General features: G+C 47.0%; 1 protein-coding gene across 3 annotated transcripts; it reads right to left on the bottom strand.

The window, feature by feature from the left end:
* Positions 1 to 395: 395 nt before the first annotated feature.
* On the bottom strand, positions 396 to 11,477 carry klhl18 (kelch-like family member 18). 3 transcript variants are annotated; one of them, XM_063461642.2, is made up of 10 exons: positions 11,245 to 11,477; positions 10,014 to 10,144; positions 4,077 to 4,217; positions 3,785 to 3,983; positions 3,104 to 3,264; positions 2,881 to 3,017; positions 2,589 to 2,811; positions 2,403 to 2,507; positions 1,944 to 2,055; positions 396 to 1,833 (listed from the first exon to the last, which is right to left on the bottom strand). In XM_063461642.2, exons 1-10 carry the CDS (start codon positions 11,371 to 11,373, stop codon positions 1,447 to 1,449), a joined length of 1,725 nt encoding a protein of 574 aa, XP_063317712.1. In that variant the 5' UTR covers positions 11,374 to 11,477; the 3' UTR covers positions 396 to 1,446. The 3 variants fall into 3 exon arrangements, with proteins under 3 accessions (XP_063317712.1, XP_063317713.1, XP_063317714.1); XM_063461643.1 differs by having other exon boundaries at positions 10,245 to 11,358; XM_063461644.1 differs by having other exon boundaries at positions 10,350 to 11,358.
* Between the last annotated feature and the right edge of the window lie 374 nt (positions 11,478 to 11,851).

Below are 11,851 nucleotides of genomic sequence, written 5' to 3'. Positions count from 1 at the left end.
GAGGGTGACGCCTCACAGGGGTGCAGTGATGGCTGACGGCCTCTCCGAGTCCCCTGGTAAGAACTGAGAGGAAACAAAGTTTCTGTAGAAGGTTCCTGATAGCGAGGACGTGACTCCACCCATCCCCCGCCTGAGAATAAACCTTCGTTGAGGATCAATAACTGATTCAAAGAGAAAATAATAAACTATTTAAAACTCAACGAGTTCTGACAACGGCGCCGCCGCAGGTCACTGAGAGGGCAACAGGTCCGAATCCACATTGAGTCATTTCCTGGTCTCCGCCCCTTCCTGTCTAAAAGCAAACATGCCCAGAAATACAAAGTTGTGCTAATTTATTGCTTAGACGTCATAATCAATAACTGATTATTGTCAGAAACAAAGAGACAGAAATAAACTTTATTAACCAAATTTCTCTTTATTGATCCACAACAAAACAAATCAATCATAAGTTAATCAATACAAATAAAACCCACTGATGATGAGGCTAAGCGTCCAATCAGAGATCAGCAGGAAGTAAACAGTGACTGACGGATTCTAAGCACGGAGATCAATGACACGATCGACTGGACCGCTCTCTGCAGGCTGCGGCCAATCAGAGTGCGATGCCCCCAGAGTGCGCTAAGCCCCACCTCCAGCTGTTCAACATACGCCTGTCTACTGAGCGTGCTCCATCGCTTATCCGCTGACGCAAATGCAGATGTCGATAAGTGAGGGGGCGTGTCCACCACGGCTGGCGCAAATGATGCCACACCCCATCCAGCCAATCGCTCTGGAGGGGCGGGGCAACCACCACACGGACCCTCATTGGTTACTGCCATATCGGGTGACACTTTGAGGAGCGTTTCAGATGCATCAGCCGAGCGGCAGCAGGTATCTGCAGCCCGCCTGTGCATCGCAGCGAAAGAAACGTTAAAGACTGCGCGCTACATGACATCACTTCCTGTGGAAAGCTGGAGAACCATGTTTTGTCACATGACAATGAGCTTATTAATATCTCCGGGGGCGCAACACGTTCCTCAAACGAGCTTCCTGTGCAGCCTGCAGAGGGCGGGGTTCATGTGTTGCTGGCGTTTTGTATCGATCGCTCCCATCGATTACAGCTGATCGACAAACAGTTCGAGAAACTGTTAAGGAAGGACTTCCTGTCTGAGTCAGCAGCTTGGTTTGTTTGGGAGGAAGTCACTTCCTGTTGCTTGTGTCCATCCAGTAAGAAATCAGTAATCAATAATCAGTAATCAATTGTTCCACACACGCTAACAGAATAATGTTAGCAGCTAGCCTCTGCTGCTAGCTCTACAGGTTTTCCCATGATCCCGCAGGTGCGGCGTCATTTTGCAAGCCTGAGCACAGCCATCGTACCGATAGAGCTGCAGGGACGCCGCCGCGGGGTGCGCTCCCGCCTGCTGCCGTCAGTAAATCACGAGTCCTCGGGCTGTGATAGGTGGTTTAGGCAGGCTGCAAGGGGATGCAGCCCACGCCTACGCCCCCCTCGTGGCACACCATGGGTGCCATGAAGGACCAGCGGTTCGTGTCGGGGTTGTACATCTCCACGGAGCTGAGATTGGATTGTCCGTCGTACCCGCCTACGGCGTACAGACGCCCCGATGTGGACACCAGAGACACCCGGCTGCGCCGCGTGTTCATGGCCACCAGGAGGCTCCACTGTGCAGATGCTGAGCTGAACACCTCGGCGCCGCTCAGGAAGCCCGAACCGTCATACCCCCCCGCCACGTACATGTGGCTGCCGAGCGCCGCCGCCCCATGACGGCATCGCTTGTTCAGCATCGGTGCGGCCGGGTGCCAGCGGTTAGTGTGGTGGTTGTAGTACTCCACCTGCAGGGGCGGAGCAAAAACTCAGAGATAAACAGACGTCGTGTAAAACTACAGGTAACATACAGGTAATGTTCCCACCCCTCAGTTTTAGGCTCCGCCCTAAAACTTACTGTGTTGAAGATCTGGAGACCGTCATGGCCGCCCGAGACAACGATCCGGCCATCAAAAACCGTCACGCCCGCGGCGCTGCGGCTCGCGCTCATCTCTGTCACCACAGTCCACCTGGAGAGAACCGTAACATAAGCACCGCCATGTTAACGAGGACGCCGACCTGAGCTGAGATCTGAGCATGCTCAAGGTGAGCCAGGACGGCTTTCTCGCGCCATCTTCATTCTTTCGCGGGTCCGCCATCTCGTCTAAGGTCAGAATGCGGCGTCACAAGGTCACAAAATATATTTAAAACTGATTCAATGAGTCGATGTCACAATAATCAAACAAAGATTTTACTTTTAAAGCCACTCCTACTGAGGAAGCAGCAGGTCACATGACCCGCCCTCACTGATCACGCTGTTAGCCGTAATGCTCGGGTTACACAGAATTGAAGGATTTAAGGTGGAATGACTCCTCACCTGTCTGCTTCCGGGGAGTAGCACTCCACCGAGTTCAGAGACGACTTTCCATCGTAGCCGCCGCACACGAAGATCCGCCCATCAATCACAACCGTTCCCATGGCGCTGAGGATGACAACACAGCTCATTACATCAGCGGGGTTTATTGATCACAGTGTTGATCAGCGTATCGATCGGCGTACTGACCTGCGCTGGCTGTTCATGCTCGACACGCGCGTCCAGCTGTCCGTCTCGGGGTTGTAAACCTCCACTGTGCTGAGCCGCGATTGGCCGTCGTATCCCCCAATGGCATACAGCAGCCCGTTAACGACGGCCACACCCACCCTGCTGCGAGCTGTCCTCATTGGCTGGCAGCGCTCCCAGAAGTTTCCAATTGGATCGAACACCTCGACGACATTTAAGGAGTCACCTGCGGGAGAAGAAGAGTGTGTCAGCTGCACGGAGCGTGCAGACACGCTGCCTCAGGTGAGCGGCGTACCTGAGCTGTTGAGGCCTCCCACCGCGTAGATGAGCCCTGTGATGGACGTACAGCACCTCTGCCTGGTTTTAAAGGTGGGCAGGTGAGGGCGGCGCTCCGGCATCAGGTGGAAATCCTTGGCTTCATCCACCAAATCCCTGACAGGAAACACAGCTAGACGTTAACCCCGCCCAGAAACGATCACACAGGTAAGACGTGAAGCCGAGGCCTCGCTGCGTCTCACCTGCACTTGTGGCAGCAGCGTATGAGCTCATCCTGCTGGACGCGGTCCGACAGGAACTCGGGTCGACACAGAGGAAGTCGCACCTTTGACAGCAGCTCGGGCAGCAGCGTCTCCCTGCGGTCCTGGTCGTGATGGACCCACGCCAGCACCGCCTCAAACACCTGCACAGGTACCACACGAGGAGCACAGTGGGTTTAATACAAGAGCTCATTTTTCACGCCGTGACTCAAAAGGCGAGCCTTGGTATGTGGCACACCTGTGACAGGTAAACCGCTAAAGCTCGCCAACGGCTCGGTCGAGTCCATCACACTTGAGTTACCGCCGAGGTTTACCTTTCTGAAGGACACCTGACAGCTGTGACCCAATCACCTGTTCCTGAAGCTCGCCCCTACAGTGTCACTCTGCGAGGGCGGGGCTTAGCAGCCTGCTTTTATTTTTGGTTTTTTTAATTTGGTTTCCGCTCTCCTGACTGCTCTCTTCCTGTCATTCAGGTCAAAGGTCACCGTCTCCCCCGATGCGCTCTACGTGCACAGCTGTGCTGTGACCTTGTGTGAGTGACTATGATGAAGTCACAGCTGTTCTCTGATGCTTCCATGAAGGTTGGGCAGGTAGAGACCACAGAAGAAGAATTCTGGCTCAGCGTCGCCGCTTCACGCCACCGCCCTACGTGAGGGGACTCACCTGCTCTTCGGCCTTCACGTTGAGTTCGTCGCAGCCGACGAGCTCCAGCACCTCCTCCGTCCTGAGGCCCAGGAACTCCTCGGACAGTGACACCTCCACAAAGTGCTGGTGCAGGAAGCTGTTCGCCGAGTCGTACAGCGTCGTGCACATCATCGTCTCGGCGAACTGACGCACGCCGAGGCAGTTCTTCGGGTGTAACCTGCAAGCAAACGTGCCATTAGCTCGCCTAAACGTAAGCTCCAGGAGGCGGAGGAGCGTGCGATCTGAGCGTGTGCGGCGGGGTGGGACTCACCTCTCCTGCAGGAAGGAGCAGCAGGCGTCTTTGACGTTCTGAAGCTGCAGGAAGCTCGAACCAATCAGGAGAGACTGCACGTTCTGCTGGTCGATGGCGACGTGTCCGCTGTACGCGAAGTTTATCAGAGCCTCCAGAGCGCTGCAACACACCGCAGTGGTTACTATAGTTACTATGGTCACACAGTTATTGACATTTTGTTAAATCAATTAAAATATTGCAGGAATGCAACGAACACGACGGACCACCATCCTGACACGCTGACAGAGCAAACGTACGTTACATCAGCTCAGCGGGAAAAACACGCAGCACAGCGTTGAGCCGGCGTCACTCATTGACCTGAGCAGCTTCCCATCTAAAAATCTGTTTTCTGCATTATTCGCTTGATTGTTACGCACCAGTCTGCTGTCGGCCACTGTTTGTTTTTTTAATTGAACTGACTTCCAACAAGAAAGTCTCATTTCTGCTGTTTAATAACGAAGAAATGTAACATTTTTAAAATGATCCCGAATTACAAACTCTGTGTCTGTAATCAAACTCTGTAACTCTGCTTCCCTTCAGCAGCACCAGCTCATGTTCACATGTTGATTCACGGTTTTCTTCAGTTTTTGTTCTACTGCAGAATATTTGAAGGTTCTCTGCTATAAAAAGCCAGAACAGGAACATCTGCTTCATGTTTTATCCTCAGTTACTTTGACACAAAGCTGTGATGCTCACACCTCTGATCAAGTCTCACAGCTTGGTTTGCATTAGTGCTGGGCGATATGGAAAAAATATTTATCACGATATGAATTATTTTATATCACGATAACGATATATATCACGATATACGACCTGACCTGTGGTCATCTGGAAAGTACGCAGTCTGTAAACAGCGAGTGCCGAGGGTGCAGTCTTTGTTTTGAGTTACCGTAAAGTATGTCGCAAATCCGGGTGCACGTACAGCAGCAAACCACGAGACGGAGTTTCTTTGCGAAAAATATCATTTTTTTATACCATATTATTTACTTGCATAAAGTTAAGAGCATGTATAGTGAGAAGACAACACTAATATATTTGCCACAGGCTATTTAACCCTTTAAGACCTACCATAGAACCAAGTCCGCCAGAGCTTATCTTTATGTTTTTACATGCTGTAGTGCCATTTGTGGGAGTATTTCAAGTTTCCATATATCAATACAACCGTTATAGCCCAAATTTTAATAATATGTATGCATTAAGTCCATAGTAACTACATAAATTGCAAAAACTTGTAGTGCAATAAACTACAAAAAAATTGAAAATCGTTTTTTTGTTTTTTACATATATTTCTAGTTAAAAAAAATTTAAGCGGTGTATCCCTCAAAACTGTAAATACAAAAGTTTCCAACCACGAGAAATTTATTTTGAGTGTCTTCATAGTTTTATTTTTGAGATACACTAATTTTTATATACTACAGGAAAAATGAAAATAAATATTATAATGCATCAAAATAAACTATTTCCAACAGTGTAATTTGAGTTCTAAGCATCCCAGAAACGATACAGAAAAGCATAAAGTCAAACATGTCTTTTAAAAACACCAACATAGGCTTATAAGGCCCTTTCGCGAAAATGACGTCACTTCCGGTTTCGGGCAGGTAATGCCGGACGTGCGATAGTTCGCGCTGACGTATATGCCAACGTAGGAAGTCTTATGAACGTTGGCAAAGCCTGTTTCTGGAATATTGTGTTTTTGTTGCTGCAAGTGCTTCTTATGCAATTTTTGCAAAGTTATATGTGGAAGGAAACCGTGACTTTGGACAAGCTAATGGAATAAGATGTAAGTACAACTCCTCCGGTTTCACATGCAAAAAAAAATTATTGCACTACCTTATGTGGTTACAGTTCTACAGGGATTTAAAAATAGTTAGGTAAAACGGAGTGTACCTGCTCCGACCGGTTGTAAAGGGTTAATTATATATTTCATGTAATAATTTATAAAATTTGGGTTAGTACGATATAAACGATAGAAGACAAATGGCACGATAGACACTTTTCTATCGTCCACACGATATATATCGTCATATCGCCCAGCACTAGTTTGCATACATGTAAAAGTATGGATATGTGCTGATAAATGATCAGAATTATAATATTTCTGTCTGAGGCTAAATTGAATTGAATCGAATGGATTACAGAAACCAGTGATGATACCCAGCCCTGGTGAGCAGCCTAGGCCTGACAGAGGTGGATGTAGCTGTGAGTAATGAGAAAAGATGAAAAGAACAACTGATAACTTTTTCATTAAAGCCTGATCCGTCTGAAATTCATAGCCAGCTCTGACACGGAGCCATCAAGCTTTGAACGCTGAAAAAGCACAGTGTATCCAGGAAACACATTATATGCTGTAATAAATGCACTGCAGTGTCCCCTCCCCCCGCTGCCTTTCAGCAGCAAACAGGTGGTCAGAGGAGCCGAGATGATGAGTAAGTTTAACATCGTCTACAACACATGTGTCAAAGTCAAGGCCCGCGGGCCACATCCGGCCCGGCCTACATTTATATCCGGCCCGCGAGATCATTTTATATAGATGTACTATTATTGTTATGCATGGCCCGGCGATGTGAGGCGCTAATAATATACAAACTACAGATCCCATAATGCAGCGCTGCAGCCTCCTTGCTGAACGCTAGGCTAACTGGGAACATTCCCGCATCAATCAAGTCAAACTTCTGTTATTGCGAAGCTAGCCGCTCACAATGGTGGAGAGAAAAGTTGATTCTGAAAGCAGAGCCTTTCAGCGTCAGAGGGAGACTGAATATATGTTTACAGACATTGCTGGTAAACCCGTGTGTCTTATTAGTGGAGCTAATGTGGCTGTAATTAAGGATTTTAATTCAAGACGGCACTACGAGACAAAACGTCAGGATAAGCTGAAAAACCTAAATGCAGAGCAGAAACTACAGAAAGTAGAAGTCTAAAGAAGAATCTGACATTTCTGCAGACCTTTTTCACCAGAGCAAAAATCACAAAGTGAAGCTGTTGTGAAAGCAAGTTTTATTGTAGCAGAGGAGCCAAATCAGCCCGGTACCACTCTGAAGAGCTGCATGATGAAGGTGTGCGACGTCTTGTGTCCAGACAAAACGCAGATTTTGGCAAATGTGAGCCTGAGGAGAAATACGATTGCTGATCCGGTTTGTGAGATGGCCACTGATTTAAGAACACAGTTGTGTGAAAGAAGCAAAAACTTTATTGCATACTCTCTTGCTGTGGATGAAAGTGTAGACATGATGGACATTGCACAGCTGGCCATCTTCATCCGTGGAGAGGAAATATTGAACATTAAATCGATGCACGGGACAACGACAGGAAAAGACATTTTTTAAAACGTATGTCAAAGTGTAACCGACGTGAAACTGCCCTGGGACAAACTTGTTGGACTTACAACAGATGGAGCGCCGGTGTTGTGCAGTGAAAAAAGCGGACTAGTCAGCAGGATGCGAGTAAAGATGCAGGAGGAGAACTGTACTGGTGAGTTAACAGCATATCACTGCATCATACACCAGGAAAGGCTGTGTGGTAAAGTCCTAAAAATGGAGCATGTAATGATCACCGTGACACAAACCGTAAATTTTATCTGAGCTAAAAGTTTAAATCAGCGTCAGTTTCAGTCTTTTATGTGGGAAATAGATTCAGAGTTTGCCGACATGCCATCATACAGAGGTCCGTTGGCTGAGTTGGGATAAAAATTCTCAATAGAGTTTTTGAGCTCAGCAGGGAAATCTGTCAGTTCATGGACATGACATGTATGATGAAGGCATTTCAAGTGAAGCTGTCACAAATGCACCAGTGCAACCTGCCTCACTTTCCCTGTTGCCAAGTAATGTTGAACCAAGTCAGCGGACTTTGCTGAACTGCACCTGTGCAGATTCAGATGGAGCTGCAGTGTAATGATACACTCAGGGGAAAGTACGACACTGAATGACCCGCACAGTTTATTAGCTCCATTCCTGAAGCAATGCCCAGCTCCGTCTACATGCGGCTCCAGCCTTGTGTATGCTTTCATTTATTTTTTCTGGGGTTTTTGGCAGCATGTTCATATTTCTAACTTGCATAATTTTGACAGGATATAGTTTTATAAAGAGCAAAATATTTAAAGTTAAAGTTTATTTTTTAAGTTTATTTAATCTGGAATAATATTCCTGTCTGTTTTTATTCATATTTATGTTTAAAAAAACATTGTTTTAGTGTGTTCAATAAATGTTTATCTTCTTTGGCCCCCGACCTAAAGTGTGCCTTGAGTTTTGGCCCCCTGTGCAATTGAGTTTGACACCCCTGGTCTACAATATTACCAAAGAGTGCCAACGCACTTTAAGCACAAGCACTTTTTCAGTGACTTCCTTGTAGAACTGTGCTCCAAATAAAGAACTTTGTGTTGACAAGATTGTTAGTTAATCATTTACAGATCAATATTGTCTGTATGGACTGCAATTTTTAAAAAAAAGTGCACATGTAAAACTGTGGTGTTCAGTGATTTGGGTTAAAAATTTGGGTGCGCCTAAGAAAAAAAGTTAAGCACACCAGTGCAACCATGACAAAAAGTTAGTCTAGAGCCCTGGATGTCTTCTAATGATGCTGCCTAAGGGAAGCATGTATAATGTAAACAGAATTGGTCCTAGCACTGAACCCTGTGGAACTCCATAATTGACCTTAGTGTGTGAAGAGGACTCTCCATTTACATGAACAAATTGGAGTCTATTAGATAGATATGATACAAACCACTGCAGTGCAGTACCTGTAATACCTACAGCATGTTCTAATCGCTCTAATAGGATATTATGGTCAACAGTATCGAACGCTGCACTAAGGTCTAGCAGGACAAGCACAGAGATGAGTCCACTGTCAGAGGCCATAAGAAGATCATTTGTAACCTTCACTAAAGCTGTTTCTGTGCTGTGATGAGCTCTGAAACCTGACTGAAACTCTTCAAATAAGCCATTCCTCTGCAGATGATCTGTTAGCTGTTTGACAACTACTCTTTCAAGGATGTTTGATATGAAAGGAAGGTTGGAGATTGGCCTATAATTAGCTAAGACAGCTGGGTCTAGAGATGCTTTTTAAGTAAAGGTTTAACTACAGCCAGCTTGAAGGCCTGTGGTACATAGCTGATTATTAGAGATAGGTTGATCATATTTAAGATTGAAGCATTAATTAATGGCAGGACTTCTTTGAGCAGTTTTGTAGGAATGGGGTCTAAAAGACACGTTGATGGTTTGGAGGAAGTAATTATTGAAGTTAACTCAGAAAGATCGATTGGAGAAAAAGAGTCTAAATGAATATCAATGGTACTGAAAGTAGCTGTAGATAATATTACATCTGTGGGATGATTATTAGTAATTTTTTCTCTAATGATTAAAATTTTATTTCTGAAGAAGTTCATGAAGTCATTACTAGTTAACGTTAAAGGGATGGTTGGCTCAGTAGAGCTCTGACTGTTTGTCAGCCTGGCTACAGTGCTGAAGAGAAACCTGGGGTTGTTCTTATTTTCTTCAATCAGTGATGAATAGTAAGATGTTCTGGCTTTGCGGAGGGCTTTCTTATAAAGCAGCAAACTATTTCTCCAGGCTAAATGATGATCCTCTAAATTTGTGACACGCCATTTCCTCTCCAGCTTACGAGTTATCTGCTTTAGGCTACGTGTTTGAGAATTATACCACGGAGTCAGGTACTTCTGATTTGAGGCCTTAGTTTTCACAGGAGCTACAGTATCCAGAGTCGTACGTAGTGAGGAGGTAAAATTATTAACAAGATAATCGACCTCTGTTGGAGTAGCGTTCAGATAGCTGCTCTGCTCTGTGTTGGTACAGGGCATTGAAGATGATAACAGTGGGTGGATTATATTCTTAAACTGAGTTACAGTCCCACCTCTGCCGAGGTCAATTGTGCTCTCAGACATCTGTACAGGTGTGAGCGTACCTGGGGTCCATGCCCTGCATCAGGATCTCATCCTGTTTACACTCCACCATGTCGTTGGTGAACATGGCGTGGAAGTACGGGATGGAGGCCGCCAACACGATCCGGTGAGCGCTGAACTTGTGATCCCCGACCTGAGGACAGACACACTGATTAACACACTCACCTGTTGCTATGACGATAATAGAAAAGTGAAAACAGCTACATCTGAGGGATGTGCCCTTAAACACTCACAGAACCACTCCTCGCTAGTCAGCCAATAAGACTTTGGCTTCACAGCAAGCCCCACCCCTCACTTATCAGGTAAAACAACAAGATGATGATGGCAGACATCATTACATGAAGGTGAAGTCGCGTTCCTTCACCCTCTGAAACACACGCGTTTCAACAGGAAGTAGATTTCAGGGTTCAGCATAACTCTGTCAGCTGACCAGCTGGCGCCATCGATGATGTTTCCACGAGCTTCAGCTTAATGCACAGCCAATCAGATCCCTTCATCCAACCAGCCAAGTCTGCCTGCATCATTGAATCAGTCTGACTTCCTTTAAACTTCTGCAGGTCACCTGAGAGTGGACAGGTGAGGACGTGCTGCTTTACTTGCATTTGTCCTGGGAGACGGCTGCCTCTGCTGTGGGCTCACCTGAGCTGCAGACTCAGCACCTTGCCTACTGAGCCGTTAAGAGGATCAATGCTGAGCTGCAGGCACAGGACGCAGCACAGGTGGAAACGTTTCTCAGTCGCACCTGAACACCTCAGATCAGCTCAGACGCACACCTGGATCATGTGATGCTGCTACATAGAGCCAGGCCCTGATGGGGAGGGGTGGAGCCACTGAGAGCTTCTTCCTGCTGTAGGGGTTAGGGTTAAGGTCACGCCCCTCCCTCACCTGGCAGACATGTTTGGAACGAAGAGAAATCACGTGTCTGCTCACCTGCTTACGCCACAACGCCGCTAAAAGGCTCCGCCCCTTCTGTGCTGCCTGAGCTCAACTGCGCACGTCACACAACCTCTACCTTCCTCCAGGTGGATTACACACCTGACCTCCAGCCCTGGTGTTAAGAACTGACCTCTCTGACCGGAAGCCGCTTCGCCGCCTTGCCCGTGGGGCTCCCAGGCAGTTCACAGGTCAGCCCATGACGTCACTATCTGATAATCCGCGTTAGCTTGTTAGCATGCCTTAGCTCACACTGTTAGCTTGGAGGCTAATGTCAGCCTCGCACGCCGCCTCGCTCACCTTGAGCGTGACGTCACAGAGTTTCCCCTGACGTCGGATCTCCTCCATGACGACATAACCTCGTGCCGGCAGGTCGTGCACTGAGAAGTGGACCAAATCCTCGAGCTCTTCGCACAGGACGTCGCCCATCGTCAGTGGGAGCGCGCGGACTGGACCCTGCGAGCCGCCGTACCCAGCGTCAAAGCTGCTTTCACAATAAGAGGGATCACTTCCGCTGAGATTAGACTTCAAAATAAAAGCTTCTAAAGTCTTTCATTTGTGGTTATTGATGAGTGATTACTCATTTATTTGGCCTTAATGTTTGTTTTTGTCAGGATTTAATGAATGTATCAGGTGTTGGCCCTGAGGAACATCAGATCAGCTCACGTGACTGCAGTGACATCAGAGATGATGTCATGAATAATGACTTTGATTGGTGACACGCAGCTGTGATTGGGTGCACAACATCGTAGTTATTTAGTGAAAGCTGATTGGCTAAGAGGTAAACAGCCTGAACACATCAGAGAGTAAACGAACAAACCGATCTTGAGCCTGCTGAAACCATCCGAGCCTGCAGTTCCTCCAGCATTCAGCAGAGGGAGCACTGAGTCGGTCCTCATAGACTCCT

This window comes from Pelmatolapia mariae, linkage group LG18, assembly GCF_036321145.2.
Source record: "Pelmatolapia mariae isolate MD_Pm_ZW linkage group LG18, Pm_UMD_F_2, whole genome shotgun sequence".
Lineage (NCBI taxonomy): Eukaryota > Metazoa > Chordata > Actinopteri > Cichliformes > Cichlidae > Pelmatolapia > Pelmatolapia mariae.
The sequence above is the reverse complement of the archived record's forward strand: the minus strand, read 5'-3'. Positions and strand labels throughout refer to the sequence as shown.

Excerpts from the sequence above, each read along its gene's own strand:
- klhl18 (XM_063461642.2), bottom strand. The coding sequence starts at position 11,373 with ATGGGCGACGTCCTGTGCGAAGAGCTCGAGGATTTGGTCCACTTCTCA. Across the intron at positions 10,145-11,244 it reads TCTGTGACGTCACGCTCAAG|GTCGGGGATCACAAGTTCAG; the intron begins GTGAGCGAGGCG and ends GTCTGTCCTCAG. Across the intron at positions 2,056-2,402 it reads TACTCCCCGGAAGCAGACAG|GTGGACTGTGGTGACAGAGA; the intron begins GTGAGGAGTCAT and ends GGTTCTCTCCAG.